We start from the raw sequence: 15,850 nt of genomic DNA on the forward strand, positions 1-15,850 counted from the left end.
GGTAACTCCAATTAGTCGGTGACTTTGTTTTCTTTTTTATTTTTCATTCTATGTTTTGTTTAGTTCAGTTATTATATCGAATGTAAGGGAAACCGATCAAATACCAATTTTTTTTTTTTGTTTTAGTTCCGTTACCATAACGAAGTTGATGGAAACCAACCAAATTCGAGTAGACTCGTCGCCTCAAGTCGTGGCTGACAATGCTCGGGTTTTACCAACGCGCAAGTTTATCCCCCCCCCCTCCCAAATGGCCATTGGTCCACCTTCATATTTATATTTTTTTTTCTTTCAGCTCCATTTTCTTAACGAGCGTAATCAAAACCGATCGAATTCGTGTCGAATTACTGTCACAATGCCCGAGACCGACAACACTTGTATTTTACACCGCCTGGGTTTGCCGACCAAATAATCATCATTTTAAATGTTTTGTTTTTTTATATGTTAATTTGACTAATTAATTTTTTGAGTTTTAACACTCAAACTTTACCAACAATGTCTCCACTCTAACAAACACAGTTGATACATAACGATATCGCGTCTACTCATTTGTTATAACGTTCGCCTTTTACAAGCACTTGTGTTTTAATGTTTGAGTTTTGTCAACTACTCTGACGTAACGCGCCGGATAGAAGAACTAGTTATATAACAAAGTGAATAAAATGTAATTAAAAAGTGCGTTTTAAATAACAAAGTTAATTTATTTTTTTTAGGGTTAATAGTATGAAAATACAACATAACTTTGAATGATTATTAAAGTATTTAAACATGTAAACAAAAATGAGAAAAAAAAAAAAGGCCATTCAACCCGTTACTTTTCCTTTACTTTACCCTGTATTATATTAGATTAATTCAATCAAAATACTAAAGGTATAGAAAGAAGATACGACATTTGAATAGACAATATAATATAGACGTAGTTTTGGTCCCTGTAATAAACACTAATACCCTTTTAATTTGTAACCCACGATGTTTAAATATATGCAATTTGGACTCTCATTCTTATAAAAGATTTTCATTTCAAAAATAATTACAAAACCGTACAAACATATGGGTTTCGAGTCTAGGTCTAGCCAAACCAAATACAACTCGCAACCAACTGGACTAAAATGATTGTCGATGAAAATTTGATTATACACACACAACCAACGTGATTCCTCTTCTACACCTTATCCCCTTCTTCCGTACAGCGCGTGTTCCGTACTCAAGAATATGGTTCCGTACAAGGCGTGTTCTCTTGTTAACCAAACATCAACATTCGCCCGCCTCAACGCAAGAATATGGTTCCGTACAATGATGAGTTCGATTGTCTAGTCCCACGATTGTTTTAAGAATGTTAGCTTCGATCTCTTCTTTCATCAACGAATCGATCGGACACCCAACAGAAATCGCGATTAGGCTTTGACATCAAGATCCGATGAGACATTAGGTTCTCGATCTCGTCGTCATTTCCGTCGATATCCTCCATGGATTTATCGCCGGACTTTGTGCCATACTAAATCGGAGGTCATTGACTACGAGTCGGCTGAGGGTATCATCTCGGGGAACCGTTCTTTCTCCGGTATGGAGCAGGTACACTGGCGTCGCTGTTGGCCAGAGCTAGTGCCGGATTCTCAACTAACTCGTTGGTTGGTTCATGGTTGAAAGGTTGAATTGGATTAGAGATTGGGAGTAATGGTGGTGTGTAGTGGCTGTAATGGTGGTGGTGATGAATGTTGATGATGATGAAAGATTGTAAGGGTGGGGAGGAAGATTGACTAATGCTACTATGCGTAGAAAGACGACTTTACTCCCGGATTTAACAACCAAACATTTAACTAGTCGGAGAACCCAATTGAAAAAAAAAAGGACCACCACATGGTCAATCCTGCGAAAAATCCACCATGGGGTTGAATCATGCGTTTTGGGTTTCATCACAGATAGGGCTATCACTTTTTCCTGAAACAGATAGGGCTATCACTTTTACCTGAAACCCGACCCGAGAAAACCCTATATCCGTATCCGAACCCGAACTAACCCGACCCGAACCCGATAAAAGACTAACCCGAACCCAAGTAATTCGAGTTGGTTCTTGGGCCTAATTTATGGGTTTCGGGTCAACCCAAAAAACACGAATAAACTTTTAGTTTGAAAACCAAATATATTTTAGGTATAAAAGGTTAAGCTTAGCCACTAAAGTTATCATAATCTGGCCTTAATCGATTGTTGTCATTTCATTTATCATGGATCGACCTTTATTGTTAATTTATATTTTCCGTTTATGATTAATAACAATTGTAAATTTGAAATCGAATAACCAAATCAAGTCGAAAATGAAGACGATTATGGTTGGAGTATGTTTTATTCTTCTTTTGATTTGTTTTAACAGGTTATGTTGGTTTATGATATGATTATGAGAAAAGAATAATAAGTTGTTTTAGTTTTAACATTATAGCTTTTAATTTTTATTTGTTTTTTGCTTTTTTGTTTTCTAAGATACTCAAAACCCAATTAATCAAACCCGAACTTGAACCCGAAAAACTCGTGAGAGATTTGGGTTGGGCTTGGGGTCAAGATTTAAAACTTTGAAACCTGAAACTCGACCCAAAAAACCCGAAACTCGAAAATCAAACCTGAAGAACAACTCTAACCACATGAATCAAAAATGCAATTAAGCGGATGGACGCTGCCCTGTTGGTGTCATATGTTCGCATTGACACTAACAGGAGCAGCCGGACGGTCAAATAAAAAGCTAAGATGACTTGGTAGAAAAATTTTCACATCATTTTAGTCAGCAGCATAAGCATACTCGGGACCCGTCAGAGATCCTGAGTGTTGTCCGCCAAGACAACGAATCACTGGAAAGCTTTATCACCAGATTCAACAATGAGAGCTTGAACATTGGTGGAATCAGTGAGGACATGTTATGAGGAGCGTTCCGAGTAAACGCAAAGAGCCCAGAAATGGTCAGATGCTTGACAGGCCGGGATGGCATGCCACAGACTTAGGACGGAATTATGTCCGCGGCCAAGGTCTTTGCAGCCACAGAAAAATCGTTAGGGCAAGAAGCGCCCAAACAGCAAACAAGAACTGAGCCGCGGAACGCTCAGTCGAAATAGGAAGAGAAAGGTTCAATATGGTCAAGGATTTAGCCCCCGGAAAGCTCATCCAAGCAGTTTGATGCCAGGTCACTGATAGGGCAAAAACAAAAAGATAAAACAGCAGGCAAGACTGACTAGCAGCATTGGACTCTCTTGAAGAAAACCCCGCCCGAAATCTTAACAACGGAGAACATCGAATTCAGGAAGCCTCAACCGCTGATCAAGCGCGTAAACCTGAATCCGAACAAGCATTGCATGTTCCACGAAGATATCGGACATGACACAAACGAGTGAATAAGCTTGAAGAATGAGATCAAGTCCGCCATCAAGTCTGGGAAACTTGACCATCTGCTCAAAAACGTGCGACAGGGTCCACGGAGGAACGCAACTCTCACAGACAAAGGTCATCCGCGAAAGCATATTAAGGATTTAAATGTACACATGATCCAAGCGGGACCCCCTCGGAAGTTTAAGCGGATGGAGGGGGACGAAGATGAATCGAAAAGCAAACCTGTAGTTTTTCCAAGAGTGAAAGGAGGCCCATGCATGAAGCAACCTCTAATCATCACAGCCCTGTCGGTCACTACCGGTCTCAGTATGTCTTCTTCGATACTGGGAGTACATCCGACATAATGTACGAACAATGTTTCGAGTAGTTAGACGATGAAGATAAGGCAAAGCTGAAAACTGTACACGCCCCAGTCTCCGGGTTCGGGTATGAGGTAATGCACCCCAAGGGGGTCATAACATTTCTAGTCACACTAAGTGACGAGATTCATACAAGGACCGAGGATGTCGAGTTCCTCGTCCTACCCGCGAGATCCAAACACGACATAATCCTAGGGCGGGAGGCAATTGGTGATTTCAATGCAAACCCTTCCATGGCACACGGTGCAGTGGGGGTTCCCACGCGAACAGGGATGGCAATTATCCGGGTCAATAAACACTGCTATGCATCTGAAGGATCGAAACCCGCGAAAATACCCAAGAAGACACTGCGGACATAGCCTGAGAAATGTATTGTCAATCCGGAGTACCCGGAACAAACTGTCACAATCGGGGCAACTATCTCAGAGACAGTCCGCGTCTTTCTGAAACATTTACTAATCAGGAACGCGAATATCTTCGGCCGGAAGCCTTCAGATATGACATGCGTCCCGCGGGAAATTTCAGAACATCGACTATGGGTCAATCCGGAGTATACACCGATCATTCAGAAAAGGAGGAAGATGGGGCCTGAACAGACAAAAGCCATGAATGAGTAGGTGCAAGATTTGTTGCACGCAGGTATCATCCGTGAAATTCAATATCAAACCTGGGTTGCAAACCCAGTGATGGTTCCTAAAAGCAACGGTTCATGGCGAATGTCCATCAATTTCAAATATTTGAATAGAGCATGCCCCAAAGACTGTTACCCTCTTCCAGAAATTGACCTCAAGGCACACGCGGTGGCACCTTTCAAATACAAGTGCTTCTTAGACTCTTACAAAGGGTGCCACCAGATACGGATGGCAGCCCGCGACGAAGAAAAAACCGCTTTTCGCACGGACCAAGGCAGATTCTGTTACAAAATGATGCCGTTTGGTCTAAAGAATGCGGGAGCCACGTATCAGCGTCTAATGGACAATACCTTTTGAGATCAAATCGGGAAGAACTTGGAAGTATATATGGATGACCTGGTCATCAAGAGTGTGGAAGAAGATCAGATGCTTCGGGATATCGAGGACGTTTTCTCTACCCTGAGAAAAATAAACATGAAACTTAATCCTTCAAAATGCTCCTTTCGCATGGAGGAAGGTAAATTTCTCGGAGTGATTGTAATGGGGAAGGGTTTAAAGCAAACCCAGAAAAGGTGCAAGTTGTTGCTCGAATGCTTTCCCCATCCTCGTTGAAAGAAGTCCAGACATTAAATGGAAGACTAGTCGCATTAAACAGGTTCTTAGCAAATCACGCAACTAAGTCTTATCCGTTTATCTCAACATTGTGAAATTGCCTGAAGAAGGCACATTTCAAATGGACTCCCGAGGCAGAAACGACGTTTTTGGAAGTAAAAAAGTGCCTAATGGAGCTTCCCACATTAACCACACCTCTAGACGGAGAGCCTCTCACATTGTACTTATCCGCTTCGAATATTGCAATCGGGGCAGTCCTCCTGACAGATCGATAGACCGTCCAAACGCCAATATACTTCGTCAGTAGAACATTAACAGATGCCGAAACTCGGTACTCGATGCTAGAAAAACTTGTTCTGGCACTAGTATACGCAGCACGGAGTTTAAAAAGATACTTCCAAGGCCACCCGATACATGTTTTAACTGATTATAAGTTGAAGAATGTGCTGACCTAGCCCGAGCTGTCCGGAAGACTAGCCAAGTGCAATCGAACTGGGTGAACACTAGATCGAGTATAAACCTAGACCCGCAATCAAAGGTCAGATCTTGGAAGACTTTGTCACGGAAGTACCAACATGTAAAGTTCAGGAATGTTTGGTTGAACAACAACCCCCGATCCCTTCCGACGACAGTCAGCGTTGGACTCTGTTTATGGATGGAGCGTCAAGCAGGGAAGGATTGGGCGAGGGATTGATGCTGATCAACCCAGATGGCCCAGAATTCACTTATGCCATCAAGCTAAACTTCAAAAGTACGAATAATGAAGCTGAATACGAGGCATTCTTGGTCGGGCTGCGGATCGCGAGGAAGCTCGGTGTGAAGTTCCTAGAAGCACAGGTCGATTCTTTACTCATTGCAGGACAGGTATCGGGAACCTATGAGGCAAAAAATGATGTTATGGCCTTATACCTATCCCAAGCTAAGGACCTCATGCAATAATTTGCTTCATGCAATGTGGTCCACATTAAACGAAGTGAAAATCAACCCGCAGACGCCTTGAGCAAATTGGCATCCACTAGTTTCGAGCACATGGGCAGAGATGTTAGAATCGAGGTTCTGGACGCCCCGTCCGTCCCTCAACGCCAAGTCCTGGTCATCCAAACTGGAGCAACGTCCTGGATGGAACCTAGCAGGACTTACTTGTCTTCTGGCATCCTCCCGGAAGACAAGGAAGAGGCACGAAAGATCCGCCATAAGGCGTTATGGTATCAAATACATGATGGGGTTCTGTTCCGAAAGTCATTCCTTGGCCCACTGCTCAGATGAGGCGTGGGCGTCGAGGAATCTAACTACGTAATACGAGAAATCCATGAAGGCATTTATGGCCGACACGCGGGTCCAAGGATGGTCGTAGCAAAGATAATGAACGCCGGGTATTACTGGCCAGGAATGCACATGGATGCAGTCAAGGAAATCCGGAAGTGCGACGCCTGTCAAAGGCATGCGCCCCAATCCTTGATACCACAGAATCACCTGGTACCAGTAACCTCAACGTGGCCTTTCCAAAAGTGGGCCATCGATATCATGGGACCATTCCCAAAGGCGCCTGGGCGGGTCAAGTTCTTGCTCGTAGAAATCGATTACTTCACCAAGTGGGTAGAAGCCAAACCACTTGCTCATATCACGGCCGCAAACGTCAAAAAATTCCTTTGGGAATAAATAATCTGTCGTTTTGGTCTCCCCCAGACGATAGTAAGTGATAACGGTACCCAGTTTGCCGACAAAACCCTACAAGAGTGGTTTTCGGAGCTCCACATCAGCCAAGTGTTTACATCGGTAGCCCATCTGCAAGCCAATGGGCAGGTGGAACGAGCAAACAGGAGTATCAAAGAAGATATAAAAGCATGATTGGGAACCAAACGAATGGGGTGGGTGGCCGAATTACCTCATGTTCTATGGGCACACCAAACCAACAAGAAAACAAGTAACTCAGAGACCCTGTTCAGTTTGACTTATGGGATGGAAGCAATGATTCCGGCCGAAATCGGTGTCCCATCCGCACGAATGCTTTTGGTTGCCGACAATGAAAAAGAGCTTCGGCTAAACCTGGACCTCTTAGAAGAAAGAAGAGAGTTGGCCGCTATACGCGAAAGCAAATACAAGAGCCAACTCCAAAAATATTACGATGCACGGGTGAAAATATGCGAATTTCACAAGGAGGACTATGTATTCCGGAACAATGAAGCATCAAATGTCGAATTGCCGGGAAAGTTAGCCCCCACATGGGAAGGTCCCTACGAAGTGGATGAAATTCTAGGAAAGGGTGCTTACAAGTTAAAAAAGTTAGATGGTACTCCCATTCCCAGATCCTGGAACGTCGCATAGTTACGAAGATGTTATATTTAATCTATGTAACTTTCTTCTAGGCCTGCGTGCCTCTTTATTGGCATGTGCGCCATCAGTTTTGGTCCGCGTACCAAGTTTTTGTTTAAATATCACAAAAGTGGCGATAATATGAACATGATTAACGCGTAGTGGTTCAATTTTAAAGTTTTGAACATCTTAGTTCCTGAACGGATAGGCCTGCGTGCCAATATGTATCCTAATCCTATATTTTGGATACATGAATGATTTAGCCACACACATTTATATTGTAACCATACAAGACAAAATGTAAAATCCAAAGTCATATATACAACCAAAAAAGGGATTACAGGAACAAGACAGCTATACAAAGAAACTATTCTCCTCGAAGGTAGTTGCGGGGTTGTTGAACACCATCCGCAGCACCAACAAAACCTTGAATAGCATCCTGGATGGGAAAATGCAAATCATCAAAAGCATCCATATGCGCATCATACTTCCCATCCACATCTTCTCCATGGAGTTCAAACTCCTTCAAAGAGCGGCCTTCCTTGGCAAAGGTTACGCCCTCCTAAAAACCTGCCTTGCGACCCGAGTCACTGGAAGCGCGGAGAAGATCAGCAAGGCAGTCTCCTAGGGTGGATCCTCCATGAATATGCGAAATAACTTGTATAGATGAAATTAAGAGATTAGGAAATAGCACAGGAACGTACTTGTAACTAAATTGTTACCTTGGGAAGGTCCTCCATCATCAACCACGCCCGATCAGTGGAAGCCTGCTCAGCTACCAACTTCAGAGTGCCCTGCTCACCAATATAACGGACGTTTCCCTTGAGGAGGTCCTCAATAAGCTTGTCCTTGTCAGCAGAAGCAGCAGCAGCACAGAGCGCGCTAATCGTATCATCTTAAGAGACGAGACGGGCCTCTAAGGCCTGTTTTGCCTCTTCTGCCTTCGCGAGATCAGCCTCGCGGGCACGGGTATGAGCGTGTGCGGCTTCAAGTGAGGCATTCTGGCACTGACACGCCTCTTCCCAGTCCTTAGACGCAGAAGCCTGGCAGCTCCTCTCCTCCTCCAGAGCCCGTTCAGAATCTCTCAGCTTCCACCTCATGGTGTTAGCCTCGATCCAGTATTTCTCCTTTTCGGCCCGGATCTCTTCCAGGAGGTTGTCCTGCAACCCCCAGTTCTGGCCCATGAAGTTCCAGTCCCGGTACATCTTCTGGGTCGTGGAAACCAAGTTGGCCAGATGGTATATATATGAATTACCAACTGATACCCGCGCACGGTTGCGCTAGTATTCACGTTCCGCAGGAGGCACACCCTCGTGAAGGAAATCAAAACACACCTCCCCATCCGAAAATCAAGAAGAGGTGGTTAGATTCCATTTCGGCACATGCCGGGAAACACCGCCCTGCAGAGTATGACCCCCTTCCACCCTCTCCGAAGAGTGAGGAGGCGGAGGAGGCACCGACATCCGCCCAACTGATTTTTCAATTTCGTGAACTACGGGCGGAGGCGAGGGCGGTGATTCCGTCGTAGACAGCTTCCGGACAGTAGCAGAAGCAGCACCCTCCTTGGATTTCCCCTTGTCAGCAGCAGACGGTCGCTAGGGTCATTCTTAGCAGGCGGGCTGTCTTGGATAATAACGTTGTCTGCAAGGACACATGCCAGAAATCAATTTATGGAAGGCAAATACAACTTCCCAAAAATAAAAGCAAACAAAAAGTACCCGGCGTGCCCTGCATGCGGATCGTAAGGCGGTCACGAAGGCGACTCCTTTTCGCAGCCGGAGGAGAGGGAGGAGGAGAAGAGTCCATACTCTGATTCCCACCAGCAACCACCAAAGGAGCACTGCTGGAAGACGCCTCTTTCCTCTTTCTACCAAAGGCTACATCAGGACCATACATTAGCAAATCGATCACAAGATCGAGAGAGAAGAACGTGTTACCTGTCACGAACAAATCTTCAGAAACCACAGGCTCCTGGCGGGTCCGTTGAGGAAAGAAAAAGCTATCCTTGGTCTTGTCAAGAATAGGAAGATCCTTCTTATCGCGGGTAGCGAGGTGCATAACCCCATGCACACCCACTTTAAGAATGGACAACAAAAGTCCTTCAGCTGCACATTAAGCAAATGTTAGAAACCAGGATAAGCCGGGAACATACTTTAAAATTACATACATCCATTGGGCTTCCAGAAGTAGGGCACCTCATCCGGATAAGGCCACAAACGGCTCATCCCAACCCTCACAAGGGCAGATTCCGAGATCGGGTGCATTGGGGTCGCGTGTGGGTCAGCTGCTGATACCACCCATGCCTTTCCGGACGATCAACGTATGGAAGAGCAAGATCCGCCAAACGCTAGTACGTGGGAGTCGGGATCACATCCTCCCGAATCCAGAAAAACTTCCTGTCCCAATGCAGGTCCAGAAGAGGCGTGTCCACCGCAAAAGCCTTCCGGTCAGTTGGAAGACAGATATACCGGTCACCCCTACCATACAAGTGATAGAATACAGCAAACTTGTCGATGGTAAGAACGATGACATGCGCCCGACAGCAAAATATAAAATGGCGCATGCGCATCGTCGCCGATGCATGGAGTTGGGAAATATGAACCATATTTCTAGTTATCAGCTTACCCAGAAACCGGGTAACTGGAAATCAGAGATTCCCAGAGCTGAAAAACTCGGCGAAGACGGCCATTTTCCCTACCGGAGGATGGTCTGCCGTCGAACCAGGAGCCGGAAATTCCGGCCCCCATTCTGGAGCAATGCTGTAAGCGTTGACGACATCTTGAAACCCCTTGGTGTCCCAATCAATGATGACACAATCAATGGTTTGATAATCGGGTTTCCTAGACGCCATATAATCGGCCAAATATTGATTACAACGAACTATGTTTGCTAGAAATCAGTGAAAGAAAATCCCTGAGATTGAGAAGATGATTACTTCGAATTCTCCGGCGCAGTTCAGATTAGTTTTCGAATACAAAATAACGGAGAAGAGAAGAAAATCAATAGATATATATAGTGGTAGCATTTAAGAGGTGAGATAATGCATCACAGCTGTCAGCCAGTAAAAAAACGTGACACGTCAGGCGGGAAACCAAAAGTCTAAAATTTAAAATCCCGAGGTACAGCTGTCCACAGCCTGACTACCTTTCACATCCTACTCTGGCGGCGAAGTAGACCTAACGTGTCAATCACGCCTCCAAATTAATCGACGACTTGCTAGTTCCATAGTAACAAGACGAACCAAATGTTTAGACTGACAAGTCAGACATGGCCAGACCACAAGTTACAAAAAGAACAAGAAAAAGACAAGTCATAAACGCAGGCGGAAGGGTCATGGATAAGGGGGTCTTCCGCGACCTAGACAACCCTTCCAATAAAGTTGGAACGCAAACGCGATAAGCTCAACACAATAAGAGAAAAAGATAGTTTCATTTCATTTACAAAGATTTACAAGAGGAAAGGAAATACATGCAATAATATTGCAACCTATTCCTAGTCCTCCTTGGGAGCTTCCTTGCCTTCAGCCTCTGCGAGCAGGCGGTTCACATGAAGACGCAGCTTACCAACAACAGTAGGCTCGTGACAGTTCTCTTCTATATACTTCAGGAGGTCGAAGGAAAGATTATCAAAGGCATCCATCCGCGCGTCGTATTCCTTCTGACAATCCTGGCCTTGAAGCTCAAAATCCGTAGGCGGACGCCCTTCACTAACCATAGAGTAACCTTCCGCAAAACCAACCTGGCGACCTACTTGCGACGAGCTGACCAGCAAGTCAGCCAAGCATTCCCCTAGCTCGGGCCCTTCCTGGATGAGCCTGACAATATGGTCCAGGGAAAAGTCAGCATTATATTCTCATAAGACGAACATATGATTGAAATATTTACCTTGGAGATGCCAAACTTAAGAAGCCAATGCCGTTTGTCCGAGGCATCAGTGAAGGCCTTCTCCAAACCCGCCTTCCCTTCAGCAACAGAGACAAGACGGTCATCCTTCGCCTTTACCTCAGACACAAGCCTCCGGACCTCCTCATCCCGGGCGGTGATGAACTCGACCTGAGCGGCTATCCGCTCCTTCAAACGCTGATTCTCCTCCTGGGCAGCCAGGAGAGTAGCTTCTCTCTTCTTAGCCTCTGCCTAGGCAACATCCCTTGCTGTTTTAGCTTCGACCATGCGATGGACAGCGCTCAAGGTCGGTTTGGCCCATCACCCAACCCTTAAATACTTCATGGCTAGTCGACAACACATTAGCCAGATGATAGCTAAGTGCTTGTGCCAAACTAGCCTGAGTTTGGGAGTGTATCCTATTACACTCAAAGGGCGGGAGGCAATGTTCAAAGAATTCTTGGCACACACGCGGATCGGTAAAAAGTGCGTCTGGACCAAGATTCCAAGAAGGACGAAAAAGGGAGTCTTCTTGATCTTGAGACAAAGGATTTGAGGATCCCCCCTTTTCACCTGGAAACTGGGGGCGTCTTAGCTGCGTCCTTAGGAGGCAACACCACAGTTTCCACCACTACCTCAGGAGGTTGCGTCCCAGCACCACCGGGAGGTACGTCTTCACCACTGCCTGCCTGCAAAACCTCTAGAGGTAGAGAAGGCAGACCGACAATAGTGACAACTGTCAATCCAGAGACAAAAGTTAGCGATATTCACAAGTATAGGGTAGGAAATGAATAGTTTCAGATACCTGTGGGCTGTCGAGTAGTCGTCCTCTTCCGGAACCGGTCTTGGAGCCTGGTCAGCTTGATCTTCTTAAGGGGAGGACCCTCCCCTCCAATTTTGGATGCCTCCCCACCGAAGGGATCATCGGCATTCCTAGGCGCCTCCCCACCATAAGGATCATCGTCATCCTTGGTAGTCTCCCTATCAGCGGGATCCCAACATCCACAGCAGCCTCCCCACCAGCGGGTTCATCGGCGTCAGAATCCTTGCTTAGGCCGGATACACCAGGGGTATCCGCCCTCTTCCTGCAGCGGATCATATCTGCAATAGCACGCAATACGCCAGCATGAAAACTCTCCGGGGTACCGGGCAGGGAACCCTCACTAGTTGAATCCTCACTGGATGATTCATCACTAGAAGAGAGGACTATCGTCCCGTCCGGATGCATAACGGTAAGAGGTTTAGGGTTCAGAATATACACACCTTGAGCCACCGTAGACTCGTTGACCACTAGCTCCGTGCGACCGCGGGTGGGAAAAAGGAAGTTACCCTTGAACTGATCAAGAATAGGCTCTTGATACATCTCCAAGGGCATCTTGAACAAATTCCCCACGATAGTGGGAATGATAACTTCAAACAACGAGCCATCCCCTGTAACGGAAACAAGGAAAACAAGTGTAAAAAGAGTACAAGGAACAACACCTAGAGATAATAAGGGAACTTACGTCCGTCATCCCGGGAAAAGTACGGTCGTTCCGAGGGATACGGCCACAAGCGGCCTACCTGAACCAACGCGGATTCAGGGACCAGACCCATTTGGAGTAGGAGCCCGCGTCAGTTTCAGGAACCACTCCTGACCTTTCGAATTGGCAGCTGAAAAGGAGAACTTGGTGGTCAGAGAACGGCGGGTCATGATCAGCGCATCCGCATTGACCCATAAAAACTTGTTTTTCCATTCATGAGCACTCCTTGGGGGCTCAGTCCCAATCGCCTTCCTCTGGACGGCGAAGCTAAACCAGCTACCGCGGGTTTGAATTTTGTAGATCGCAAGAAAGCGATCCACCGTAGGCTCTATCTCCAGGGCCCTACAACAGAACTCGAAGTGTCGAAGCCTCATAATCCCAAACGGATACAAATGGGAAATATGGATCTCAGATGCAACCAAGAAATCACCAAAAAACTTGGTGATCGGCAACCGGAAATTGCCTGTGGTGAAAGACTCACCGTACAAAGCAATTTTTTCGGACGGCGGCTGATCAACCGTAGAACCAGGAGAAGGAAGCTCCGGTCTCCACTCCGGCGCCAACCCTTAGAGGTTGACGATATCCTGGAAATCAGAAAATTTCCAGTTGATGCAAATATTCTCCACCAGCCCCTTCGAAGAATCTTTCTTACTCTCTTTAACCCGACCTCCTTTCTTATTACCGGCCATGGTTGATCGGAATAGTAACAGTCAAAGGGAAGAAGATGAAGAGAGAGGAAGAATATGAGGAGAATTTTTGCAAGTAGTTTTGGAAAGTGGAACACCCTCCCTTATATATACATCGCAATTAATGCGAAGAGAGAGGGTCCCAGCTCACAAGCCGAAACCGTCTAATAACAAGGCGACACGTTAGGTGGAAATTGACAAAACAAAATAATTTTGAATCAGTCGCCTAAAAGTTTGTGCACCAACCTCGAGCACTGCTCTTGACACGACTCAGACAGGAGACGTCACATCTCAGACGGCAAAACAGTACCCCAGTCCAAAATCAACAGGAATCCAAAGGGTCAATGATTGCACCCGCGAAAAAAGGCCACAGCAAAGTCCATAATTCCACCCGCGACATCGATTCACGGAAGCGACAATGGACTGGGGGAACTTATAGAGGAAGGGTAGCAAAGCTACCCATGGATCACTTATCCGACCCACGGATCGTCAAAATACATCCGCCACTCGCGGACCCCTTACCCAACCCGTGGATCGCCTAAAGACATCCAAGCAAGGAACACGTGGACAAGTAAAGATATCCACAAACCAAAGCACGCTTCGCGGATCGCCAACTACAACCCGTGGAATACCAATGAACACCCCGCAAGAGGAACCCGCAAGCAACAACAAGGGATACACCACGCACATGATCCCCACACGATATGGAAGAGCAATTGTAACAAACTACTTCTAGAAGATTCCCCCAAAACCTGCTAATAGAGACATCGGCCAATGGAAAGAGGACACCTGGACAAGTAATGGCCATCCCACGACGTGCACAGATAATGGCTACACCATAAACGGGTCCAGGCTGTCACATCCAATAAGTGTTCGACACATGTCCGTTTAGGCAGGAGGGCAATAACTTGATAGTGACAACTCCACCAATCACCTTCCATCATCCTTCGGCTATAAATATGAAGATCATCTCGTCAAGGTATTCATTCGCACACTCAAGCCCCACGCAACTTACCGGTACTCATATTATTTTCAATTAAGATACAGTACTGATTCTCACACCGGAGGGTGGTTACGGGAAGACCCCCCACTCTGTCCTTCCCGTAATGAGACTCAAAAGTGTTCTGTTTTGCAGGTGCTAGCTTGGATCTGTCCTCATAATACTTCAGTATACTCACATATGGGAAAATACCCGATCGGACTATCCAGTTTGATCTAGTGTTTCTTCAGTGGTCAAGAATGAAGTTCTTAAAACTCAACAAGGTTCTCAAAATATTCCTCCTATATATATATATATATATATATATATATATATATATATATATATGGTTTGGATCAAATACAAATGAAATTAACGTACTAATTGTGAGAATCAAACAAAGTAATTATATATACAAGTAAAGTAATTATGTAATTATATATAATTACTTTACTTTATTCTCACAATTAGCACATTAATTTTATTTGTACGTTAGTTTTTCCCTATATATATATATATTCATATTGTTTAATATGTAATTTAATATACCGTATAATACATAGTTAACATGATGCCGTCATTTGAATAAATTTACTTATTTTAACATGTGTTGTACACGGGTATGAAGCCTAGTTTGGTTGATAAATAGTTGATAGAATTACCAACTCAATTTATGGATCGACTTCTTTAAAAAAGTTGCTTTCACTCTGTGTCCTTTATATCGCAAATTGCGTTGCTTTTAGTCCTCTACACTAACGATCATCCAAAAAATCCTTTAAATCCTTTAATTCTTCCCCTTTATTATATTACCTTTAAATAATTAAATAACAAAAAAAAAGAAAATAAAATAAAATAAAATATTAATAACAAATTCTAAGCCCACTCTTACGTCTCCATCTCCCCCACCGTAACCCTTTCTTCGCCACACCACGTCTTGTAACATAAAGTCCCGCTGCCGCCCTTGTAAATTTAGGGAGAAAACTACAGCGCAATTTCTGTCGAAAACCGCACCGATTCCGTCACGAAACCCCTCAGATCCAATTAATCCAGAAACATGCAATTTCAATACCCCTCTTTGGTCTAACCTTTTAATTAATGGAATCTGTTATGCAAGAGCTTGGGAAATGGTTCTGAAAATGATCTTGATAGATTTCCAAGTGACTGAACCCAAAAATTTATCTCCAAAAAGAAAGAAAAAAAAAAAGAAAACCCCACCAGCATTGTTAACTTCTCCGGTTGGTTAAAATAAAGGGTGATAGATCACCGATCGTCTTCTTCTCTTCGCTCGGATTCTAAGTCTGATTACCTTTTTCTTGCGATTATTGTTGATATTGTTGCATCTGGTGTAGTGTGGCGGTGATTTTTGCTACATCATCGTCGGATGGTGCATCGCTATTTGGTTTGGGGTTTTCACATATCGATATGTAGATTTTTATGTTCAATTGAATATGGTTGGAAGAAGAAAAGATGGTGGATTGCGTTAGTGGTGGTGGCGGTTG

The 15,850-nt window shown here is 44.8% G+C and overlaps 1 protein-coding gene across 1 annotated transcript; it reads left to right on the forward strand.

Moving 5' to 3' along the window:
- The first annotated feature begins 6,832 nt into the window (after positions 1-6,832).
- Positions 6,833-7,294, forward strand: LOC143580175 (uncharacterized). Its single transcript, XM_077063276.1, has one exon. It carries the CDS (start codon positions 6,833-6,835, stop codon positions 7,292-7,294), a length of 462 nt encoding a protein of 153 aa, XP_076919391.1.
- The last annotated feature ends 8,556 nt before the right edge of the window (positions 7,295-15,850 follow it).

This window comes from Bidens hawaiensis, unplaced genomic scaffold, assembly GCF_021521415.1.
Source record: "Bidens hawaiensis isolate Kalapana, Puna unplaced genomic scaffold, B.hawaiensis_p1.1 tig00030264_1, whole genome shotgun sequence".
NCBI classification, from domain to species: domain Eukaryota; kingdom Viridiplantae; phylum Streptophyta; class Magnoliopsida; order Asterales; family Asteraceae; genus Bidens; species Bidens hawaiensis.